At 57.5% G+C, this 23,832-nt stretch overlaps 1 protein-coding gene across 1 annotated transcript in view; it reads left to right on the top strand.

Annotated features, from left to right (window-relative positions):
• The window catches only part of LOC139240192 (semaphorin-6C-like), an 83,778-nt gene that overhangs the window by 32,601 nt on the left and 27,345 nt on the right, over nt 1-23,832 (top strand). The window contains exons 2-9 of the mRNA XM_070868628.1: nt 10,088-10,254; nt 14,842-14,956; nt 16,040-16,100; nt 17,475-17,537; nt 18,708-18,809; nt 20,189-20,279; nt 22,312-22,431; nt 23,297-23,385. Of these exons, the coding sequence (XP_070724729.1) occupies nt 10,128-10,254; nt 14,842-14,956; nt 16,040-16,100; nt 17,475-17,537; nt 18,708-18,809; nt 20,189-20,279; nt 22,312-22,431; nt 23,297-23,385 (768 nt within the window). The 5' untranslated portion in view covers nt 10,088-10,127. The remainder of the gene's footprint in view (nt 1-10,087; nt 10,255-14,841; nt 14,957-16,039; nt 16,101-17,474; nt 17,538-18,707; nt 18,810-20,188; nt 20,280-22,311; nt 22,432-23,296; nt 23,386-23,832) is intronic.

The raw sequence follows: 23,832 nt of genomic DNA, 5'->3' as shown, positions 1-23,832 counted from the left end.
GGTGTCCCTGGAGATGGAGCACGCGGTGTCCACCGGTACGCTCGCGGCCTTCCGCGAGAGGTGGGCGCCGGAGGGACTGGAGTGCATCGTCACCCCTCCGGCAGCCAAATTTTAATTTGATTTAAGTTTGCATGCATGTTGTAATGCATGCAATAAATGTTCAAACTGAGTACTGTTTAACTAAGCAAGGTACAACCTTGGCTCTGCTGTATTTGGGCCCAAAGTGCCTGACTCTCAAAACGGCTGGCCTTTTATACCAGAGCAGAGCATGTGTGTGCTGCCCCGTGGCCTCCAACAGTGACGCCACCTGGTGGCTACAAACAGGATGTGCATACATGACACCATTACAGTTTTATTTGGAAATTTTGTGGGTTCTGGTGCCATTACCGAAAGGCGGGGGCGGGGGGGTGGGGGGCGGGCACTTGATTTAAAGTTGAAATAGTTGTAGAGCTGTTGAGTAGGGAGTGGCTTAGCCCGATATGTGACCTTGACAAGGCTCCATAAAACCTCGGCCAATTGGGTTCGGGCGATGGGGTAGGCAGTTGTGAGCCCGGTGGATGAACCGGTAATGTGTCGTGTGATTGTTAAACCTTTTTCTAATAAACCAAAAGGTTCGTAACAGTAATGTGTGGCGACGGGTTCTTAAGCAAAGATCCCATGAAGCATAAAATATATTACAGACTGTATCTGTGCAGTAATGGCAGTAATCAGGTTGGATCGCGCTTGACTGCTGCCGTCAGACTGGCTGGTTTCAGTAACCCTCCATTTCGTTACTGATAACTGGGGTGACCCATCTAACCCCTGTCCCACTCCCCACCCCTAGAGAGCAACGGTTGGCAAACCATCGGTCCATCTTGGCACAACCCATCAGACCAGGAACTCCCATGACGACATCTGTCAGCCAACTCCTTACAAACTCATCCTCAGAAGGAAAGACTTGCATTTATATGGCGCCTTTCACGACCACCGGACGTCCCAAAGCGCTTTACAGCCAATGAAGTACTTTTGGAGTGCGGTCACTGTTGCATTGTGGGAAACGCGGCAGCTCAATTTGCGCACAGCAAGCTCCCACACACAGCAATGTGACAATGACCCGGATCATCTGTTTTAGTGATGTTGGTTCAGGGATAAATATTGGCCCCAGGATACCGGGGAGAACTCCCCCTGCTCTTCTTCCAATAGTGGCCCCGGGATCTTTTACATCCACCGGAGAGGGCAGACAGGGCCTCGGTTTGACGTCTCATCCGACAGACGGCACCTCCGACAGTGCGGCGCTCCCTCAGTACCGCCCCTCCGACAGTGCGGCGCTCCCTCAGTACTGCCCTTCCGACAGTGCGGCGCTCCCTCAGTACTGGCCCTCCGACAGTGCGGCGCTCCCTCAGTACTGCCCCTCCGACAGTGCGGCACTCCCTCAGTACAGCCCCTCCGACAGTGCGGCTCTCCCTCAGTACCGCCCCTCCGACAGTGCGGCACTCCCTCAGTACCGCCCCTCCGACAGTGCGGCACTCCCTCAGTACTGCCCCTCCGACAGTGCGGCGCTCCCTCAGTACTGCCCCTCCGACACTCCCTCAGTACTGCCCCTCCGACAGTGCGGCTCTCCCTCAGTACAGCCCCTCCGACAGCGCGGCTCTCCCTCAGTACCGCCCCTCCGACAGTGCGGCTCTCCCTCAGTACTGCCCCTCCGACAGTGCAGCACTCCCTCAGTACCGCCCCTCCGACAGTGCGGCGCTCCCTCAGTACTGCCCCTCCGACACTCCCTCAGTACTGCCCCTCCGACAGTGCGGCTCTCCCTCAGTACAGCCCCTCCGACAGTGCGGCTCTCCCTCAGTACCGCCCCTCCGACAGTGCGGCGCTCCCTCAGTACCGCCCCTCCGACAGTGCGGCGCTCCCTCAGTACTGCCCCTCCGACAGTGCGACACTCCCTCAGTACAGCCCCTCCGACAGCGCGGCTCTCCCTCAGTACTGCCCCTCCGACAGTGTGACACTCCCTCAGTACTGCCCCTCCGACAGTGCGACGCTCCCTCAGTACTGCCCCTCCGACAGTGCGGCGCTCCCTCAGTACTGCCCCTCCGACAGTGCGGCGCTCCCTCAGTACTGCCCCTCCGACAGTGCGGCGCTCCCTCAGTACTGCCCCTCCGACAGTGCGGCGCTCCCTGAGTACTGCCCCTCCGACAGCGCAGTGCGACACTCCCTCAGTACTGGCACTGGGGGTGTTGGCCTGGGGTTATGGGGCTCAAGTGATTGGAGTGGGGTACTTAAGAACTGGGAGCAGGAGTCGGCCATTCGGCCCCTCGAGCCTGCTCCGCCATTCAATAAGATCGCGGCTGATCTTCGACCTCAACTCCACTTTCCCGCCCAATCCCTCGATTCCCTTAATACCCCAAAATCTATCGATCTCGGCCTTGCAGACCAAGCCTCCACAGCCCCCTGGGGCAGAGCATTCCAACGGTTCACCCCCCCTCTGAGTGAAGAAATTCCTCCTCATCTCCGTCCTAAATGGCTGACCCCTCACCCTTGAACCCTGACCTGCTGAGTCCGAGACGGGAGCGCTGTTCAGTGAGCCTGGGACCAGAGCGAAGGTCTTTGAAGGCGGGCTCCAGCGAGACGTTAATGGGAGGGTGGGACTGTGGGATGCTGAGGGGAACAATTACAGGGAAGGGCGAGTGAATTCTCTGCTATTGAAGCTCCGTCCGCAAATTCCATTTCAAACGGGAGCTGCCTGCTTGAAAGAGCGGGATATTACAGGGGATGGGAGCGGAGGATTAAGCCGGGAGACTCTTCAACAGACAGCCGCAGACTGAAGGGGCCGACTGGCCGCTTTGTGTTCTGGAACATTCCGGTTGCGATCGCCGGAGCAGGGGGGATTTGAGTCCCCTGGGACTGTCAGCTCCCTGCCCCCGGGCCGGTGAGGGGAATAGAATTAGCCAGGATTCTCACAGGTCTTTACAGGGCAGTGCGAGGGGGGGAGAGAAGGAGGGCTGTGATGCACATCCCGGTCCCATAGCCCGCTGCTGTTTGTTACAGAGAGAGATAGACAGAGACAGAGAGATAGAGACAGAGAGAGAGTAAGACAGAGAGAGAGAGACACAGAGAGAGCGAGAAACAGAGACAGAGAGAGAGAGAGGGACAGACAGACTGACAGGGAGAGAGAGAGAGAGAGAGAGGCAGAGAGAGAGAGAGAGAGGCAGAGAGAGGAAGAGAGAGAGAGAGAGGCAGAGAGAGAGAGAGAGAGGCAGAAAGAGAGAGAGAGAGAGTGAGAGAAAGAGAGACAGAGCACGAGAGAGAGAGAGAGACAGACAGACAGAGAGAGAGAGAGGGGGAGAGCGAGAGAGAGAGAGAGAGAGAGGCAGAGAGAGGGAGAGAGAAATAGAGAGAGAGAGAGGCAGAAAGAGAGAGAGAGAGAGAGAGGGTGAGAGAAAGAGAGACAGAACACGAGAGAGAGAGAGAGAGAGACAGAGAGAGAGAGAGAGAGGGGGAGAGACAGAGAGAGAGAGAGGGAGAGAGAGGCAGAGAGAGGAGAGAGACAGAGTGAGAGAAAGAGAGACAGAGAGCGAGAGAGAGAGAGACAGACAGACAGAGAGAGAGAGAGAGGGAGGGGGAGAGGGAGAGGGAGAGAGAGGCAGAGAGAGAGAGAGAGAGAGAGACAAAAACAGAGAGAGACAGAGAGAGAGAGAAACAGAGACAGAGAGCCAGAGAGGGACAGACAGACTGACAGAGAGAGAGACAGAGAGAGACAGAGAGAGGGAGAGAGAGAGAGAGAGAGAGAGGCAGAGAGAGGGAGAGAGAGTGTGAGAGAAAGAGAGACAGCGAGTGAGAGAGAGAGACAGACAGACAGACAGAGAGAGAGAGACAGAGAGAGACAAAAACAGATAGAGAGGGAGACAGAGAGAGAGAAAGACAGAGAGAGACAGAGAGAGAGCGAGAGAGAGAGAGAGAGACCGAGGGAGAGACAGAGAGAGACAAAAACAGAGAGAGAGGGAGACAGAGAGAGAGAGAGACAGAGAGAGAGACAGAGAGATAGAGAGAGAGAGCAAGAGAGAGAGAGACAGAGAGACAGAGAGCGAGCGAGACAGGGAAACGCGGCAGCTCAATTTGCGCACAGCAAGCTCCCACAAACAGCGATGTGATAATGACCCGGATCATCTGTTTTAGTGATGTTGGTTGAGGGATAAATATTGGCACCAGGACACCGGGGAGAACTCCCCCTGCTCTTCTTCCAATAGTGGCCCCGGGATCTTTTACATCCACCCGAGAGGACAGACGGGGCCTGGGTTTAATGACTCGTGCGACAGACGGCCTTCCCCCGGGCCAAACCGGGCCTCAGTTAGCTGCAGTGAGCGGGCCTCCTGCCTGGAACTGTGGAATAAGTTTAGTGGAGAGGCCGAAGGTGACTCATTCAGTTCTGTTAATGCAGAGATTGTTAAGCAGATAATTAGGGTTGGTCGGAGGTCGGGTGGGGAGTAAGGCTGTAATTTACTCTGCGCGATCTCATGAAGTCACGGGCTGTGAAAGCTAGGCCGCAATATTCGGTGCGTGACACTCGTGCCCCGTGAGGTTATACAGCGTCTTATTCCTCCGACATCTCCACACTGGGTCTCGCAAGTGTCACAGTTGCCCAATTGTTCTCATACCTCCAACAATGTCTAATGACACAGTGCACCATCTAAACAGCACAGTTAAAAGGCCTCCCTACACGTGACTCCTGTACGCAGGCCCGTGTCTCAGTGGGTAGCTCTCACTCTCTCTCGCCTCTGAGTCAGAAGGTTGTGGGTTCCAGTCCAACTCCAGGGACTTGAGCACAAAATCCAGGCCGGCATTCCCAGTGCAGTGCTGAGGGAGCGCCGTACTGCGCTGTCGGAGGGGCAGTGCTGAGGGAGCGCCGTACTGCGCTGTCGGAGGGGCAGTACTGAGGGAGCGCCGTACTGCGCTGTCGGAGGGGTGGTACTGAGGGAGCGCCGCACTGCGCTGTCGGAGGGGCGGTACTGAGGGAGCGCCGTACTGCGCTGTCGGAGGGGCGGTACTGAGGGAGCGCCGTACTGCGCTGTCGGAGGGGCGGTACTGAGGGAGCGCCGTACTGCGCTGTCGGAGGGGCGGTACTGAGGGAGCGCCGCACTGTCGGAGGGGCGGTACTGAGGGAGCGCCGTACTGTCGGAGGGACGGTACTGAGGGAGCGCCGTACTGTCGGAGGGGCGGTACTGAGGGAGCGCCGCACTGTCGGAGGGGCGGTACTGAGGGAGCGCCGTACTGTCGGAGGGGCGGTACTGAGGGAGCGCCGCACTGTCGGAGGGGCGGTACTGAGGGAGCGCCGCACTGTCGGAGGGGCGGTACTGAGGGAGCGCCGTACTGTCGGAGGGACGGTACTGAGGGAGCGCCGTACTGTCGGAGGGGCGGTACTGAGGGAGCGCCGCACTGTCGGAGGGGCGGTACTGAGGGAGCGCCGCACTGTCGGAGGGGCGGTACTGAGGGAGCGCCGCACTGTCGGAGGGGCAGTACTGAGGGAGCGCCGCACTGCGTACCGTTCTGGCCGCCGTATTATAAACAGGATATGGAGGCACTGGAGAGGGTGCAGAGAAGATTTACAAGGATGATAGCAGAAATGCGAAGGTGCTCCAGACTGCTCCGAGGCGAGAGGGAGCGGGAGGGAGGGAGAGAGAGAGAGTGCGTGCTAGCCACGGAAAAGCTGGGATCGTCTTGCTCTGGCAAGCAGCCCGCCCTCGGTTCCGAGGGAGTGTGATTCAGGATGTGACTCCGCACGTACGTCAGGACCCGGTCCCCACCCCCAGCCCCCCGCACCAGGACTCCTCCTCGGAGCTCGACAGCTGCAACCAGGGCAGGCCTGGGCTCGCGGGACAGCTGGGAGATCAGTGACACAGTCGGCAAGAGAAGGGAGGGAGCGAGAGGGCGGGGGCGTCGGCGGAGCGTGAGAACGTCGTCCTGCTCGCACGCACGCTCGCGCAGGCCGCCGCTCGCCCCCGCCGGCTGATTCACCCGGCTCGCCGCGCCGTCTCGCGATCCCGCCGTGCACACAGCGACACGCGCCCGACACGCGCAGCTCCCACCGTGACCAGTTCCGGCGTCGCCCCCCCGGGGACAATATTCATCCTTCCACGCTGTCGGAGGGGCGGTACTGAGGGAGCGCCGCACTGTCGGAGGGGCGGTACTGAGGGAGTGCCGCACTGTCGGAGGGGCGGTACTGAGGGAGCGACGCACTGTCGGAGGGGCGGTACTGAGGGAGTGCCGCACTGTCGGAGGGGCAGTACTGAGGGAGCGCCGCACTGTCGGAGGGGCAGTACTGAGGGAGTGCCGCACTGTCGGAGGGGCAGTACTGAGGGAGCGCCGCATGTCGGAGGGGCAGTACTGAGGGAGCACTGCACTGTCGGAGGGGCGGTACTGAGGGAGTGCCGCACTGTCGGAGGGGCAGTACTGAGGGAGCGCCGCACTGTCGGAGGGGCAGTACTGAGGGAGTGCCGCACTGTCGGAGGGGCAGTACTGAGGGAGCGCCGCACTGTCGGAGGGGCAGTACTGAGGGAGCACTGCACTGTCGGAGGGGCGGTACTGAGGGAGCACCGCACTGTCGGAGGGGCAGTACTGAGGGAGCACCGCACTGTCGGAGGGGCAGTACTGAGGGAGCGCCGTACTGCGCTGTCGGAGGGGCGGTACTGAGGGAGCGCCGCACTGTCGGAGGGGCAGTACTGAGGGAGCGCCGCACTGTCGGAGGGGCGGTACTGAGGGAGCGCCGCACTGTCGGAGGGGCGGTACTGAGGGAGCGCCGCACTGTCGGAGGGGCGGTACTGAGGGAGCGCCGCACTGTCGGAGGGGCGGTACTGAGGGAGCGCCGCACTGTCGGAGGGGCGGTACTGAGGGAGCACCGCACTGTCGGAGGGGCGGTACTGAGGGAGCACCGCACTGTCGGAGGGGCAGTACTGAGGGAGTGTCGGAGGGGCGGTGCTGAGGGAGCGCCGCACTGTCGGAGGGACAGTACTGAGGGAGCGCCGCACTGTCGGAGGGGCGGTGCTGAGGGAGTGCCGCACTGTCGGAGGGGCACTACCGAGGGAACACTGCACTGTCGGAGGGGCAGTACTGAGGGAGCACTGCACTGTCGGAGGGACAGTACTGAGGGAACACTGCACTGTCGGAGGGGCGGTACTGAGGGAGCACCGCACTATCGGAGGTGCCGTCTTTCAGATGAGACATTAAACCGAGGCCCCGTCTGCCCTCTCGGGTGGATGTAAAAGATCCCGGGGCCACTATTGGAAGAAGAGCAGGGGGAGTTCTCCCCGGTGTCCTGGGGCCAATATTTATCCCTCAACCAACATCACTAAAACAGATGATCTGGGTCATTATCACATCGCTGTGTGTGGGAGCTTGCTGTGCGCAAATTGAGCTGCCGCGTTTCCCACAATACAACAGTGAGCGCACTCCAAAAGTTGGTTGGTGAATCTTTAGAATTCTCTGCCCCAGAGGGCTGTGGAGGCTCAGTTGTTGAGTATATTCAAGGCCGAGATCGAGAGATTGTTGGAGCCTCGGGAAATCGAGGGATCGAACGAGGAAGTGGAGCTGAGTCCGTGATCGTATTGAATGGCGGAGCAGGCTCGAGGGGCCAAATGGCCTACTCCTGCTCCTAATTCGTCTGTCCTTATGTACGCCATTGGCTGTAAAGCGCTCTGTGACATCCGGTGGTCGTGAAAGGCGCTATAAGAATGCAAGTCTTTCTTTCTTGGTACGATCGCGAGAGGTGGGCGGCCTCTGTCAGGAGAGGGACAGACGCACGCACTGGCGAGGTCAGAGGTGAGGAGATGGCGCTCACCCCTCCCCCGCCCCCCGCCCCCCCCCCACTCGCCCATCGGTCGGGGGTGGGAGTGGAGGGAGTGGGGGGGCCGATTGAGACGCCAATTCACTTCCCAGCCCCCCTTCCCTCCCACGACCGAAGGCCCGGCTGATTGGTGGAGTGCACGGGCAGCTGGGGCGATTCCGGGAATCGGGAATCCAACCAGAACATCCGGACTAATTATAAATCTGAGGCAGAATAACAGGTGTCGCTCGGACACCCTGGCAACCAGCCCAGGTCCTGCTCCATCGCTCACATCTGCTGCCCGAATCTCTGCATGTCCCACATACATTGGGGTTAGATACAGAGTAAAGCTCCCTCTACACTGTCCCATCAAACACTCCCAGGGCAGGTACAGCACGGGGTTAGATACAGAGTAAAGCTCCCTCTACACTGTCCCATCAAACACTCCCGGGGCAGGTACAGCACGGGGTTAGATACAGAGTAAAGCTCCCTCTACATTGTCCCATCAAACACACCCAGGGCAGGTACAGCACGGGGTTAGATACAGAGTAAAGCTCCCTCTACACTGTCCCATCAAACACTCCCAGGGCAGGTACAGGCGGTTAGATACAGAGTAAAGCTCCCTCTACACTGTCCCATCAAACACTCCCAGGGCAGGTACAGGGGGTTAGATACAGAGTAAAGCTCCCTCTACACTGTCCCATCAAACACTCCCAGGGCAGGTACAGCACGGGGTTAGATACAGAGTAAAGCTCCCTCTACACTGTCCCCATCAAACACTCCCAGGGCAAGTACAGCATGGGGTTAGATACAGAGTAAAGTTCCCTCTACACTGTCCCATCAAACATTCCTCGGGCAGGTACAGGGGGTTAGATACAGAGTAAAGCTCCCTCTATACTGTCCCATCAAACACTCCCAGGGCAGGTACAGGGGGTTAGATACAGAGTAAAGCTCCCTCTACATTGTCCCATCAAACACACCCAGGGCAGGTATAGCACGGGGTTAGATACAGAGTAAAGCTCCCTCTACACTGTCCCATCAAACACTCCCAGAGCAGGTACAGGCGGTTAGATACAGAGTAAAGCTCCCTCTACACTGTCCCATCAAACACTCCCAGGGCAGGTACAGCACGGGGATAGATACAGAGTAAAGCTCCCTCTACACTGTCCCATCAAACACTCCCAGGGCAGGTACAGCACGGGGTTAGATACAGAGTAAAGCTCCCTCGACACTGTCTCATCAAACACTCCCAGGGCAAGTACAGGGGGTTAGATACAGAGTAAAGCTCCCTCTACACTGTCCCATCAAACACTCCCAGGGCAGGTGCAGCACGGGGTTAGATACAGAGTAAAGCTCCCTCTACACTGTCCCATCAAACACTTGCAGGGCAGGTACAGCCCCTCGGACAGTACGGCGCTCCCTCAGTATCGCCCCTCTGACAGCGCAGTACGGCGCTCCCTCAGTACTGCCCCTCCGACAGCGCAGTACGGCGCTCCCTCAGTACCGCCCCTCCGACAGCGCAGTACGGCGCTCCCTCAGTACCGCCCCTCCGACAGCGCAGTGCGGCGCTCCCTCAGTACTGGCACTGGGAGTGTCAGCCTGGATTGTGGTGCTCAAGCCCCTGGAATGGGACTCGAACCCACAACCTTCTGACTCGGAGGCGAGAGAGAGAGAGAGAGAGAGAGAGAGAGAGAGTCCCACTGAGCCAGGGCTGAAACTGTCGGGTGGTAATGCAATGTGCCGGAGAGTCTGTGGGAACCGTTGGCCTGCTGCTTGACAGCGTGTTGTAAACAGAGATAATCAGGCTTGCTACCAGCCAGCTTCCTGTTCTGAGCCCTGTTCTTTTGTCCAGACTGCTCTGTTTAAAAAGGCAGGTACGAACAACAATTAAAAAGGCGGTTCGATCATTAGCACCGCTCCCAATTTCTCAGACACCAGCTGCTGGCTTTACAGCAGAATAATCTGAGACTGCTGTAAGTCTGAAACTATCGACAGAAAACGCTGCTTCTCGGGGGCAGCTGTGAAGGCTCAGGGGAGTTTGGGCAAAAAAAGACAGACTTGCATTTATATAGCGCCTTTCACGACCACCGGACGTCCCGAAATGTTTCACAGCCAATGAAGTGCTTTTGGAGTGTGGGCACTGTTGTATTGTGGGAGGTAGAATATGTATATATCGATCTATAAGTTACGCTTCAGAAGCTCAGAGGGTTTTGTGGGAGATTTTGCAGGGAGGGAGGGAGCGAGGGGCTAGATTGGCCGCTGCTCCGTGTTAATCCTCCTCTCGTCCTCCCGCAGGTGATGGGCGCCCACTGAACCCCTTCCTCCATTGGGCAGCATGGCCTCCCGTCCGGCAACAGAACCAGCGCTCTTCGCAATCAGCCTCCTCCTCACGCTGGGGCCTGGGACACTGGCCTCCGTCTTCCCCACGGACCTCACCCCCCTCAACATCATCACCACCCACGGTACGTGATGCTCCAGGCTCTGCCCCTGTGTGTGTGTCCCTCGCTCTGTTCCTCTCTGTCGCTGTCTCTGTCTCTCTGTTCCTCTCTGTCTCTCTCCCTGTCCCTCTCTGTCTCTGTCTCTCTCCCTGTTCCTCTCTGTCTCTGTCTCTCTCCCTGTTCCTCTCTGTCGCTGTCTCTGTCTCTCTGTTCCTCTCTGTCTCTCTCCCTGTTCCTCTCTGTCTCTGTCTCCCTCCCTGTTCCTCTCTGTCGCTGTCTCTGTCTCTCTGTTCCTCTCTGTCTCTCTCCCTGTCCCTCTCTGTCTCTGTCTCTCTCCCTGTCCCTCTCTGTCTCTGTCTCTCTCCCTGTTCCTCTCTGTCGCTGTCTCTGTCTCTCTGTTCCTCTCTGTCTCTCTCCCTGTCCCTCTCTGTCTCTGTCTCTCTCCCTGTTCCTCTCTGTCGCTGTCTCTGTCTCTCTGTTCCTCTCTGTCTCTCTCCCTGTCCCTCTCTGTCTCTGTCTCTCTCCCTGTTCCTCTCTGTCGCTGTCTCTGTCTCTCTGTTCCTCTCTGTCTCTCTCCCTGTCCCTCTCTGTCTCTGCCTCTCTCCCTGTTCCTCTCTGTCGCTGTCTCTGTCTCTCTGTTCCTCTCTGTCTCTCTCCCTGTCCCTCTCTGTCTCTGTCTCTCTCCCTGTCCCTCTCTGTCTCTGTCTCTCTCTCTGTTCCTCTCTGTCACTGTCTCTGTCTCTCTGTTCCTCTCTGTCTCTCTCCCTGTCCCTCTCGGTCTCTGTCTCTCTCCCTGTTCCTCTCTGTCGCTGTCTGTCTCTCTGTTCCTCTCTGTCTCTCTCCCTGTTCCTCTCTGTCTCTGTCTCTCTCCCTGTTCCTCTCTGTCTCTGTATCTCTCTCTGCTCCTCTCTGTCGCTGTCTCTTTCTCTCTCTGAACCTCTCTATCTCTATCTCTGTCTCTCTCCCTGTTCCTCTCTGTCTCTGTCTCTCTCTCTCTCTGTTTTTCTCTCTCTGTTCCTCTCTGTCGCTGTCTCTGTCTCTCCCTGTTTCTCTCTGTCTCTGTCTCTGTCTCTCTCTGTTTCTCTCTCTGTTCCTCTCTATCTCTATCTCTGTCTCTCTCTTTCTGTCTCTCTCTCTGTCTCTCTCTCTCTCTGTTTTTCTCTCTGTCCCTCTCTGTCTCTATCTCTGTCTCTCTCTTAATCTCACTCTTTCTCCCTGTCTCTTTTGCTCTGACTCTCACTCTGTCTCTCACTCTCACTCTCACTCTCACTTTCTCTCATTCTCTCTCTCTCACTCTCTCGCACTCTGTGTCTCACTCTTTCTCTCTGTCACTCTCTGTCTCTCTCTCTCTCGCTCTCTGTCTCTCTCTCTCTGTCTCTGTCTCTCTCTCTCTGTCTCTCTTTCTCTGTCTCTCTCGCTCTGTCTCTGCCTCTCTCTCTTACACACTCTGTCTCTCTCTCTCTCTCTCTGCCTCTCTCTCTTTACTGTCTCTCTCTCTCTCTCACTCTCACACTCTCTCTCACTCTCTCTCACTCTCCCTCTCTCTCACTCTCTCACTCTCACTCTCCCCCTCCCTCTCACTTGTTCTCTCTCTCTCGGTCTTGGGTACATGTAATGTATTTGCTTCATGGGTTTTTTGCTTAAGAATTCACAGCAACACATTGTTATTAAGAACGAGTGGGTTTATTAGCAAAAGGTTTAACAATCACACGACACATTACCAGTTCATCCACCAGGCTCACAACCACCTGCCTCATCGTGGATCCCCCGAACCCAACCGGCTGGGGTTTTATTGACTCTTGTGAACATCATGTGACTGGCTAAGCCCCTCCCACTCAACAGCTCTACAAACCTGTGAGCATCCTCACGGGGGCAAACATTACAGGTGTCACTGTTAAGGGGCTTCAAAGGTGTGGATTCAGAAAACCGAGGCCTTGAGATGCAGAAATCTAGAACTCCTCCAGTGATTGAGAAAGGATCCACTCACATTTCTATAGCGCCTTTCACATCCTCAGGAAATCCCAAAGCACTTTAGTCACTGACGTCGGAGAAGCAGTGCTGAGGGAGCGCCGTACTGTCGGAGGGGCAGTACTGAGGGAGTGCCGTACTGTCGGAGGGGCGGTACTGAGGGAGTGCCATACTGTCGGAGGGGCAGTACTGAGGGAGTGCCGCACTGTCGGAGGGGCAGTGCTGAGGGAGCGCCGTACTGTCGGAGGGGCAGTACTGAGGGAGTGCCGTACTGTCGGAGGGGCGGTACTGAGGGAGCGCCATACTGTCGGAGAGGCAGTACTGAGGGAGCGCTGCACTGTCGGAGGGGCAGTACTGAGGGAGCGCCGTACTGTCGGAGGGGCGGTACTGAGGGAGCGCCGCGCTGTCGGAGGGGCAGTACTGAGGGAGCGCCGCACTGTCGGAGGGGCAGTACTGAGGGAGCGCCGTACTGTCGGAGGGGCGGTACTGAGGGAGCGCCGCGCTGTCGGAGGGGCAGTACTGAGGGAGCGCCGCACTGTCGGAGGGGCGGTACTGAGGGAGCGCTGCACTGTCGGAGGGGCAGTACTTAAACCTGTGTCCTCTGGTTCTCGACCCTTCCACCAATGGGAACAGTTTCTCTCTGTCTACTCTGACCAGACCCCTCCTGATATTGAACACCTCGATCAAATCTCCTCTCGACCTTCTGTGCAAAGTAACGATTATCTGTGTAAGTGAAGTGAACACGTGGGCCAGACTGACTGAATATCGACCTCTCTCGCAGATGGTTGCCGTGTTACGCCATAGGCCCGAAGCCTAAATCTAGCTCCGGCCCGATCATAAATGCATGGCCAATTTGCCATCATTAATTTAGCTCTAGCATGGCCCCCGGGTGGAATATAATCCATCTGTAATATTAACTCTCGGCCACTCGATCACCCTGCTGAATGTAAATGAAAACAATTTGTTGCAGAGCAGACGATGATTAACAGCTTTGTTCTGGGAGGTGGCTGGAGTTAGGTTTAATTCACAGCACAGAAACAGGCCCCATCGCTCCGTGCCGGGGTATATGCTCCACACCAGCCCCCTCCCACCCCTCTTCCTCTCCCCCCATCTCCATATCCTTCTGTTCCTTTCTCCCTCATGTGTTTATCCAGCCTCCCCTTAAATACATCGATACTGTTCGCCTCAACCCCTCCCTGTGGCAGCGAGTTCCACATTCTCACCACTCTCTGGGTAACATAGAAAATCAGAGCAGGAGTAGGCCATTCGGCCCCTCGAGCCTGCACCGCCATTCAATATGATCATGGCTGATCCTCTATCTCAACACCATATTCCTGCTCTCTCCCCATACCCCTTGATGCCTTTTGTGTCTAGAAATCTATCTATCTCCCTCTTAAATATATTCAGTGACTTGGCCTCCACAGCCTTCTGTGGTAGAGAATTCCACAGGTTCACCTCCCTCTGAGTGAAAACATTTCTCCTCATCTCGGTCCTAAATTTCCTACCCCGTATCCTGAGACTGTGACCCCTTGTTCTAGACTTCCCAGCCCCGGGGGAAACATCCTCCCCGCATCCAGTCTGTCCAACCCCGTCAGAATTTTACACCTTTCAATGAGATCCCCTCTCATTCTTCTAAACTCCAGTGAATACAGGCCCCGTCGACCCAATCTCTCCTCATACGACAGTCCTGCCCTCCCGGGAATCAGTCTGGTGAACCTTCGCTGCACTCCCTCTATGGCAAGTGTATCCTTCCTTAGGTAAGGAGACCAAAACTGCTCACAATACTCCAGGTGCGGTCTCACCAAGGCCCTGTATAACTGGAGTAAGACCTCCTTGCTCCTGTACTCAAACCCTCTCGCAATGAAGGCCAACATACCATTGGCCTTCCGAACTGCTTGCTGCAGCTGCAGGTTTGCTTTCAATGACTGGTGTACAAGGACCCCCAGGTCCCTCTGTACATCAACACTTCCCAAGCCATCACCATTTAAATAATTCTTTGTCCTTATGTTTTTCCTACCAGAGTGGATAACTTCACTGTTGCATTGTGGGAAACGCGGCAGCTCAATTTGTGCACAGCAAGCTCCCACACACACAGCCATGTGATAATGACCCGGATCATCTGTTTTCGTGATGTTGGTCGAGGGATAAATATTGGCCCCAGGACACCGGGGAGAGTTATTCACGATCTCGGGATGTCCCAAAGCGCTTTACAGTCACTGGAGGGGCAGTGTTGAGGGAGCGCTGTACTGTCAGAGGGGCAGTACTGAGGGAGCGCCGCACTGTCGGAGGGGCAGTACTGAGGGAGCGCCGCACTGTCGGAGGGGCGGTACTGAGGGAGCGCCGCACTGTCGGAGGGGCGGTACTGAGGGAGCGCCGCACTGTCGGAGGGGCGGTACGGAGGGAGCGCCGCACTGTCGGAGGGGCAGTACTGAGGGAGCGCCGCACTGTCGGAGGGGCGGTACTGAGGGAGCCCCGCACTGTCGGAGGGGCAGTGCTGAGGGAGCGCTGCACTGTCGGAGGGGCGGTACTGAGGGAGCGCCGCACTGTCGGAGGCGTGGTACTGAGGGAGTGCGATAGTCTGTGTCTGACCCCCTGCCCCCTTTTGTCTCTCCCCCCCACGCTCCCGTCCCCCCCTCCCCGCAGATTCTCAGGACTACCCCGCGTTCAGCGGGCTGACCTCCGACAACGGCTCCGCCCCGCCGGGCCTGGACTTCCAGCGCATGCTACGGATCAATCAAACGCTCTATGTCGCCGCAAGGTGAGGGGTCGGAGGGCGAGAGGTCGCGAGGAGCCGCAGACGTGCGGTGGGGGGGAGGGAGGGGGAGGGACTGTTGAAGGTGGAACGCGATGGCCTTCATGGTCGATCAGCCCGCTGCCCATACTCTCCAAGTGCAGGCGTTACGCTCCTGTCCCTATGATGAGCAATGCCAGGGGTGTACAAAAGCAGGGAAGTCCCGCTACAGCTGTACACCATCATAGGCAGTCCCTCAGAATCGAGGAAGACTTGCTTCCACTCTTAACATGAGTCCTTCGGTGGCTGAACAGCCCAATACGAGAGCCACAGTCCCTGTCACAGGTGGGACAGACAGTGGTTGAGGGAAGGGGAGGGTGGGACTGGTTTGCCGCACGCTCCTTCCGCTGCCTGCGCTTGGTTTCTGCAGGCTCTCGGCGACGAGACTCGAGGCGCGCAGCGTACAACTGTACAGGGTATTGGTGAGGCCACACCTGGAGTACTGCGTGCAGTTTTGGTTTCCATATTTATGAAAGGATACACTTGCTTTGGAGGCAGTTCAGAGAAGGTTCACTCGGTTGATTCCGGGGATGAGGGGGTTGACTTATGAGGAAAGGTTGAGCAGGTTGGGCCTCTACTCATTGGAACTCAGAAGAATGAGAGGTGACCTTATCGAAACGTATCAGATTATGAGGGGACTTGACAAGGTGGACGCAGAGAGGATGTTTCCACTGATGGGGGAGACTAGAACTAGGGGGCATGGTCTTAGAATAAGGGGCCGCCCATTTAAAACTGAGATGAGGAGGAATTTCTTCTCTCAGAGGGTTGTAAATCTGTGGAATTCGCTGCCTCAGAGAGCTGTGGAGGCTGGGACATTGAATAAATTTAAGGCAGAGATAGATGGATCTTTGAATGATAGGGGAGTGAAGGGTTATGGGGAGCGGGCAGGGAAGTGGAGCTGGGGTAGAAGATTAGTCTCACGGATGTTGCACAGGAAGATGCCGCGAGCAGGGGAGTTGGGAGAGCGCTGAACACTTTGTGTTTTTGAGAGGCTAGTGATTGATTTTCGAGCTGCCTGCTTTGTCAATAATCAGCTTCTGTTTTCCTCAGGGACCACGTCTTCTCCTTCGATCTGGGCCTCAGTCCCCAGGATGGTCTGGTTCCTCACCGAGTAAGTGCAGACTTTTACAGTACCGCCCCTCCGACAGCGCAGTGCGGCGTTCCCTCAGTACCGCCCCTCCGACAGCGCAGTGCGGCGCTCCCTCAGTACTGCCCCTCCGACAGCGCAGTACGGCGCTCCCTCAGTACCGCCCCTCCGACAGTACGGCGCTCCCTCAGTACCGCCCCTCCGACAGCGCAGTGCGGCGCTCCCTCAGTACTGCCCCTCCGACAGCGCAGTGCGGCGCTCCCTCAGTACTGCCCCTCCGACAGTGCGGCGCTCCCTCAGTACTGCCCCTCCGACAGTGCGGCGCTCCCTCAGTACCGCCCCTCCGACAGTACGGCGCTCCCTCAGTACCGCCCCTCCGACAGCGCAGTGCGGCACTCCCTCAGTACTGCCCCTCCGACAGTGCGGCGCTCCCTCAGTACCGCCCCTCCGACAGTACGGTGCTCCCTCAATACTGCTCCTCCGACAGCGCAGTGCGGCGCTCCCTCAGTACTGCCCCTCCGACAGCGCAGTGCGGCGCTCCCTCAGTACCGCCCCTCCGACAGCGCAGTACGATGCTCCCTCAATACCGCCCCTCCGACAGCGCAGTACGGCGCTCCCTCAGTACCGCCCCTCCGACAGCGCAGTACGGTGCTCCCTCAGTACTGCCCCTCCGACAGCGCAGTACGGTGCTCCCTCAGTACTGCCCCTCCGACAGCGCAGAGCGGCGCTCCCTCAGTACCGCCCCTCCGACAGCGCAGTACGGCGCTCCCTCAGTATCGCCCCTCCGACAGCGCAGTACGATGCTCCCTCAATACCGCCCCCCCGACAGCGCAGTGCGGCGCTCCCTCAGTTCTGGCACTGGGAGCATCAGCCTGGATTATGGGCTCAAGTCTCTGATGACCCTCCAAATAGCCTCAGTGTCTTTGCTCACACGTGAAGGTGGACCATTGGCACGTTGACCCAGAGGGAGGTTGGTACGTGTCCGGGCAAGGGTCAGTACCTTCAGGAGGGGCATGGGGAGGGGTGGGACAAAATTGAGGTCTTCCCAATCCTTCATCCCTGGAGAACGAAGCAGTCTGGTACAGGGAAGCTGGCACAAACGGCAGGTGAGTGCCAGTGTGGGTACCATTAGTGCCCATGGCCTTCTCTTACTGTGCCAACAGGGCCTGAGGGTATTGGTCCAGAGTAAACTCACGGCCAGGATCCCCACAGCCCTCTGTGATGTCTCTTTAAGAGTGGGCCCCAGGGGGCAATGGTGGGCTAAGGAGACGGTGTCTCAGGATCTGGGGCCCCTCGATCAGGCCGAAGAACCCCCCACCCCCCCTCCGCCACTCCCCGGGGAGGGGAGGGGTAGTCACTGGGGGAAGGAGTCACGAGTGCCTCTGTTTCCTCTTGCAGAAGCTGACGTGGAAAACGAGAGCGAGCGACATGCAGAACTGCGCCATGCGGGGGAAGCGGCATGTGAGTAACGGTGGGGGGTTAGAGGGGGAGGGGGAGGGGCGGGGGGCTGGGGGAGGGGAAGGAGGGCTGGGGCGGGGCAGGAGAGCGACCGGGGGAGGGGCAGAGGAGGGGCAGAGAAGGGGCGGGGCCTGAACAGGTGAGGGCGGGGCCAGGTGAAGGAGGGGCAGGGCCAGGGGATGGAGGGGTGGGGCCAGGTAAGTGAGGGGTGGGGGCCAAGTCAAGGAGGGGCGGGGCCAGGTGAGGGGGGGGGCAAGTCAAGGAGGGGCAGGGCTAGGTGAGGGAGGGGTGGGGCCAAGTCAAAGAGAGGTGGGGCCAGGTGAGGGAGGGGCTGTGCTAGGTGAGGAGGCGGGGCCAAGTCAGGGAGGGGCAGGGCCAGGTGATCGTGGGGCTGTGCCAGGTGAGGGGGCGGGGCCAAGTCAGGGAAGGGCGGCGCCAGGTAAGGGAGGGGCGGTGACAAGTAAAGGAGGGGCGGGGCCAGGTGAGGGAGGGGTGGGTCCACATGGGTAGTGAAGCAGGGGGAGGGGCCACTGGGGGTTGCAGGGCTTGTGGGCATGGCGGGGGGGCTGTCCATATAAGGACGTAGCAGGGGGTGGGGCGTCTTTGCATCTCACTCCCTTCTATTCCGCCCCCCCCTCCCCTCACCGTGACCCCTGACCCACGAGGCGGGGGTTGGTGGGGGGGGGGGACGGTGGGGGTCGATCAGGCGATTTACGCCGGGGGGGGGGGGGGGCGGGCACTCCTGACGGAAAGCCTCTGTCGGGTAAGAACATGGTAAAATGGGCTGGATTGCGAGGCCCCCCATGGTGGAACTGCCCCCAGGATCACCCATTAACAAAATGGCCGCCGTTCCAAGGGCCCGATGGCTGTGACCCAAGACAGAGTCAATGGAACCTCGGGGAGGGGATGGAAGGGACAGGATAAACTCACTTTGGGGAGAAGGTCCCTCTCCTTTGCCTCCCGCTCAACTCCCCGGGGCCTCCAACCAGCTGCAGCCACGGGGGCTAGGCGAGTCGGCAGGCTTCAGGCCTACTGCGACGCCCTGTTGCTAGGAAACCAGTGGGACGGGGCCTAGGGCGCCACTCTCTGCCTGGATTTTGGTTTTGTGTTTTGAACGAGTGAAAGGGACCAGACTGACCTCTCCCTGTCTCCCCTTCCCTTCCCTTCCCGCAGGACGAATGCCACAACTTCATCCGGGTCCTGGTTCCTCGCAACCACCACATCCTGTTCGCCTGCGGCACCAATGCCTTTAACCCTGTCTGCAGGAATTACAAGGTGAGGCAGGCAGCCGCAACGCCCGGTGCACACGCAACACGCACACCCACACGCAATACGCTTCATCCGACACGCAACACGCACACGCAACACGCCTCATCGCACACACAACTCACACACACGCAACACACATCATCCTACACGCAACACACACACCCACACGCAACACGCTTCATCCGACACACAACACGCACACGCAACACGCCTCATCCCACACGCAACTCACACACACGCAACACACATCATCCTACACGCAACACGCAACATGCTTCAGCCCACACGCAACACGCAACACGCACACGCAACACGCTTCATCCCACACACACCACGCACACACAACACATACCATCCCACGCGCAACACGCACACGCAACACACATCATCCCACACGCAACACGCACACGTAACACACTTCATACCACACGCAACACGCATCATCCCACACGCAATGCGCACACACAACACACATCATCCCACACGCAACACGCTTCATTCCACACGCAACACGCACACGCAACACGCTTCATCCCACGCACAACACACTTCATTCCACACACAACACGCACACGCAACACGCTTCATCCCACACGCAACACGCTTCATTCCGCACGCAACACGCACACGCAACACGCTTCATCCCACGCGCAACATGCTTCCTCCCACAAGCGGCACTCTTCCTACCACCACACGCAACACAGACACACGGCACGCGAAACGCGTCTTCCCACACAGAATATACTTCCTCCCACACGCAACGTGCTTCATCCCACACGCAACACGCTTCATCCCACACACAACACGCGTCCTACCACGCGCAACACGCTTCCCCCCACATGCAACACGGACTCACCACACACAAGACGCTTCATCCCACACTTAACATGCTTCATCCCACCCGTAACCCAGATGCACGCAACACGCTTTATCCCACACGCAACATGCATCCTCCCACACGCAACATGCATCCTTGCACACGGACCCGCGCTCTCACGCGCAGACAACCCTGTACAATTAGGGGATAAAGCGAGCCCGTGAGCCCGGTATGTCGCGATAGTGCTAATGCAGACTCTCACTTCCCGCTGTCACGATTTCTGGTCGGGCTTTTTCCGTCAACATGGAAACAGCCTATGTAAACAATTAGCGCGTGACTCCCGCACGTAAACAGTTGCGGGTCACGGCATGATGTCTGGCGTTGGCCAGGAGTGGCGCTGTGGAGTCGTGTTCTGAAGCCTCACTCCCAGCTCTCACCGTGCCTCGAACACTATTAACCCTCGAGTGACCGGGAAACAATCCCACTGGGATTCTCCTGTCGTCTTCTGCGTCGTTTGTCACTTTCTGTGAGCGTTTGTGACGCAATGCACCGTGTCTTCTTTCCAAAGATGGACTCCTTGATACAGGAAGGCGACGATCTCAATGGACAAGCGCGGTGCCCGTTCGACACGAGGCAAACCAACGTTGCCGTCTTTGCTGGTGGGTGTCACAAGCACGGTGACGTTAGGAATTAACCAGGGCCGCAATCGCGGGAAAGACCGAACTTGTACCTGGAGTATGGTGCACAGTTTTGGTCTCCTTACCTAAGGAAGGATATACTTGCCATAGAGGGAGTGCAGCGAAGGTTCACCAGACTGATTCCTGGGATGGCAGGACTGTCGTACGAGGAGAGATTGGGTGGACTGGGCCTGTATTCACTGGAGTTTAGAAGAATGAGAGGGGATCTCATTGAAAGGTATAAAATTCTGAAAGGGTTGGACAGACTGGATGCGGGAAGGATGTTTCCCCCGGGGCTGGGAAGTCTAGAACAAGGGGTCACACAGTCTCAGGATACGGGGTAGGAAATTTAGGAGCGAGATGAGAAGAAATGTTTTCACTCAGAGGGAGTTGAACCTGTGGAATTCTCTACCACAGAAGGCTGTGGAGGCCACGTCGCTGAATATATTTAAGAGGGAGAGAGATAGATTTCTAGACACAAAAGGCATCAAGGGGTCTGGGGAGAGAGCGGGAATATGGTGTTGAGATAGAGGATCAGCCATGATCATATTGAATGGTGGTGTAGACTCGAGGGGCCGAATGGCCTACTCCTGCTCCGATTTTCTATGTTTCTATTATATAGCACCTTTCACGACAACCGGACATCCCAAAGCGCTTTACAGCCAATGAAGTACTTTTGGAGTGTGCTCACTGTTGTATTGTGGGAAGCGCGGCAGCTCAATTTGCGCACAGCAAGCTCCCACACACAGCAATGTGATAATGACCCGGATCATCTGTTTTAGTGATGTTGGTAGAGGGACAAATATTGGTCCCAGGACACCGGGGAGAACTCCCCCTGCTCTTCTTCCAATAGTGGCCCCGGGATCTTTTACATCCACCCGAGGGGGCAGACGGGGGGAGGGGGGAGGAAGGGAGGGAGTCCGTGAGGAATAATCAGGTGCGTACTCTCGAAACAGGGGGCTCGGTGGACAAACCAGACAATATTTCAAATCGAGCCACGTAAGGAGATATTAGGGAAAGGCTGGGTCAAAGAGGTCGGTTTTAAGGAGCGCCTTGAAGGAGGAGAGAGAGGCGGAGAGGTTTAGGGAGGGAGTTCCAGAGCTTGGGGCCCAGGCAGTTGAAGGCACGGCCACCAATGGTGGAGCGATTATAATCAGGGGATGCTCAATAGGGCAGAATTGGAGGAGCGCAGAGATCTCGGGGGGCTGGAGGAGGTTACAGAGATAGGGAGGGGTGTAGGGGCTGGAGGAGGTTACAGAGATAGGGAGGGGTGTAGGAGCTGGAGGAGGTTACAGAGATAGGGAGGGGTGTAGGGGCTGGAGGAGGTTACAGAGATAGGGAGGGGTGTAGGGGCTGGAGGAGGTTACAGAGATAGGGAGGGGTGTAGGGGCTGGAGGAGGTTACAGAGATAGGGAGGGGTGTAGGGGCTGGAGGAGGTTACAGAGTAAGGGAGGGGTGTAGGGGTTGGAGGAGGTTACAGAGATAGGGAGGGGTGTAGGAGCTGGAGGAGGTTACAGAGATAGGGAGGGGTGTAGGAGCTGGAGGAGGTTACAGAGATAGGGAGGGGTGTAGGGGCTGGAGGGGGTTACAGAGATAGGGAGGGGTGTAGGAGCTGGAGGAGGTTACAGGGATAGGGAGGGGTATAGGAGCTGGAGGGAGTTACAGATATAGGGAGAGGTGTAGGAGCTGGAGGGGATTACAGAGATAGGGAGGGGTGTAGGAGCTGGAGGAGGTTACAGAGATAGGGAGGGGTGTAGGGGCTGGAGGGGGTTACAGAGATAGGGAGGGGTGTAGGAGCTGGAGGAGGTTACAGAGATAGGGAGGGGTGTAGGAGCTGGAGGAGGTTACAGAGATAGGGAGGGGTGTAGGAGCTGGAGGAGGTTACAGGGATAGGGAGGGGTATAGGAGCTGGAGGGAGTTACAGAGATAGGGAGAGGAGGGAGCGAGGGCGGTGTTTCAGTGAGTTCAGTAACTGGCCCACGCGCCTCACTCCCTCCCTCCTTCTGTTCCTCAGACGGTAACCTGTATTCTGCGACGATGGCGGACTTTTTGGCGAGCGACGCAGTCATATACCGCAGCCTGGGCGAGAATCCCGTCCTACGGACCGTCAAGTACGATTCAAAATGGCTGAAAGGTAACGCGGCGCGTGACCGAACTATTGAAAAAAAAAAACCACGTTGACTGCCGAGGTCCCCCGTTCCCAACAACAACATTCTACGTTTACATAGCGCCTTTGACGTCCCGAGCCGCAACTTCGCCTGGCCCCCTCATGCCAAACTCGCCTCCTGGTCCGACCGTTTAGCCAGCAGCCCGAGGGAGGTCGGAGGTGAAAGGTCAGCCAGCAGACCTTCCCCCTTCCCTCTGCTCCTCACCAACTCTTCCCCCCCCCCCCCCCCGCCCCCCCACCACCCTCCCTTTGCCATCTTTGGCAATGACCCTCCCTCCCGCCGGCCCGCTGAACACCTCCCCACGTCGACGCTGACCGGCTGTTGCAGCCCTCACAAAACCTCAATGTGTTCGCTTCATGGGGTCTTCGCTTCGGAATTCGTCGCAACACATTGCGATTAAGAACCGGTTGGTTCATTAGCAAGAGGTTTAACAGTCGCGCCGCACGTTACCGGTTCATCCACCAGGCTCACAACTGCCTGCCTCATCCCCCGAACCCGATTGGCCGGAGGTTTTATTGAGTATTGTGAGCATCACGTGACTGGCTAAGCCCCTCCCCACTCAACAGCTCTACAACTATGTTGGTAGAAACATTAAATCAAGTGACCCCCTTATTAAAGGGGGCACGAGAGCTGACAGATTAACAAATAAAACTTCTGCAACAGTAAATGGTCAAATTAAAATTGGGTTGCCGGGGGTGATGATGCACTCCAGTCCCTCCGGCGCCCCGCCTCTTGCCGAAGGCCGTCAACAGCTCTACAACTATTTTAAGTAGAAACATTTAATACAACCCGGTTACCCTTCTCTTTTTTTCCCTTCCCTCCTTCGGGCAGAGCCACACTTTGTCCGCGCCATGGAGCACGGCCACTATGTCTATTTCTTCTTCCGAGAGATCGCCATCGAGTACACGACGCTGGGGAGGGTAAGTAACGCGGGCGGAGAGAGTGAGGGAGGGAGCCGAGGTGGCTAGGGGAGGGGGTGAGGGGAGGGAACTAGAGAGAAAGAACCTGAATTTCTCTAGCGCCTATCATCAACTCAGAGACATGCCCGAAGCATTGAGTGCGTAGCAAGAGCCCGCCAGCAACGAGCCGGCCAATCACTTGTCTTCTCTTAGGGGAGGGAGGAATGTTGGCCAGGTACATGACATCAGGACGTCCCAAAGTGCATCACAGCCAACAAAGTACTTTTCTTTGGAGTGTAGCCACTGTTGTATTGTGGGAAATGCTCAATTTACGCACAGCAAGCTCCCACACACAGCGATGTGATAATGACCTGGATCATCTGTTTTAGTGATGTTGGTTGAGGGATAAATATTGGCCCCAGGATACCGGGGAGAACTCCCCCTGCTCTTCTTCCAATAGTGGCCCCG

Source organism: Pristiophorus japonicus, chromosome 30 (assembly GCF_044704955.1).
Source record: "Pristiophorus japonicus isolate sPriJap1 chromosome 30, sPriJap1.hap1, whole genome shotgun sequence".
Classification (NCBI taxonomy): domain Eukaryota; kingdom Metazoa; phylum Chordata; class Chondrichthyes; family Pristiophoridae; genus Pristiophorus; species Pristiophorus japonicus.
Note: the sequence above shows the minus strand (reverse complement) of the source record. Positions and strands in the feature narration are given on the sequence as shown.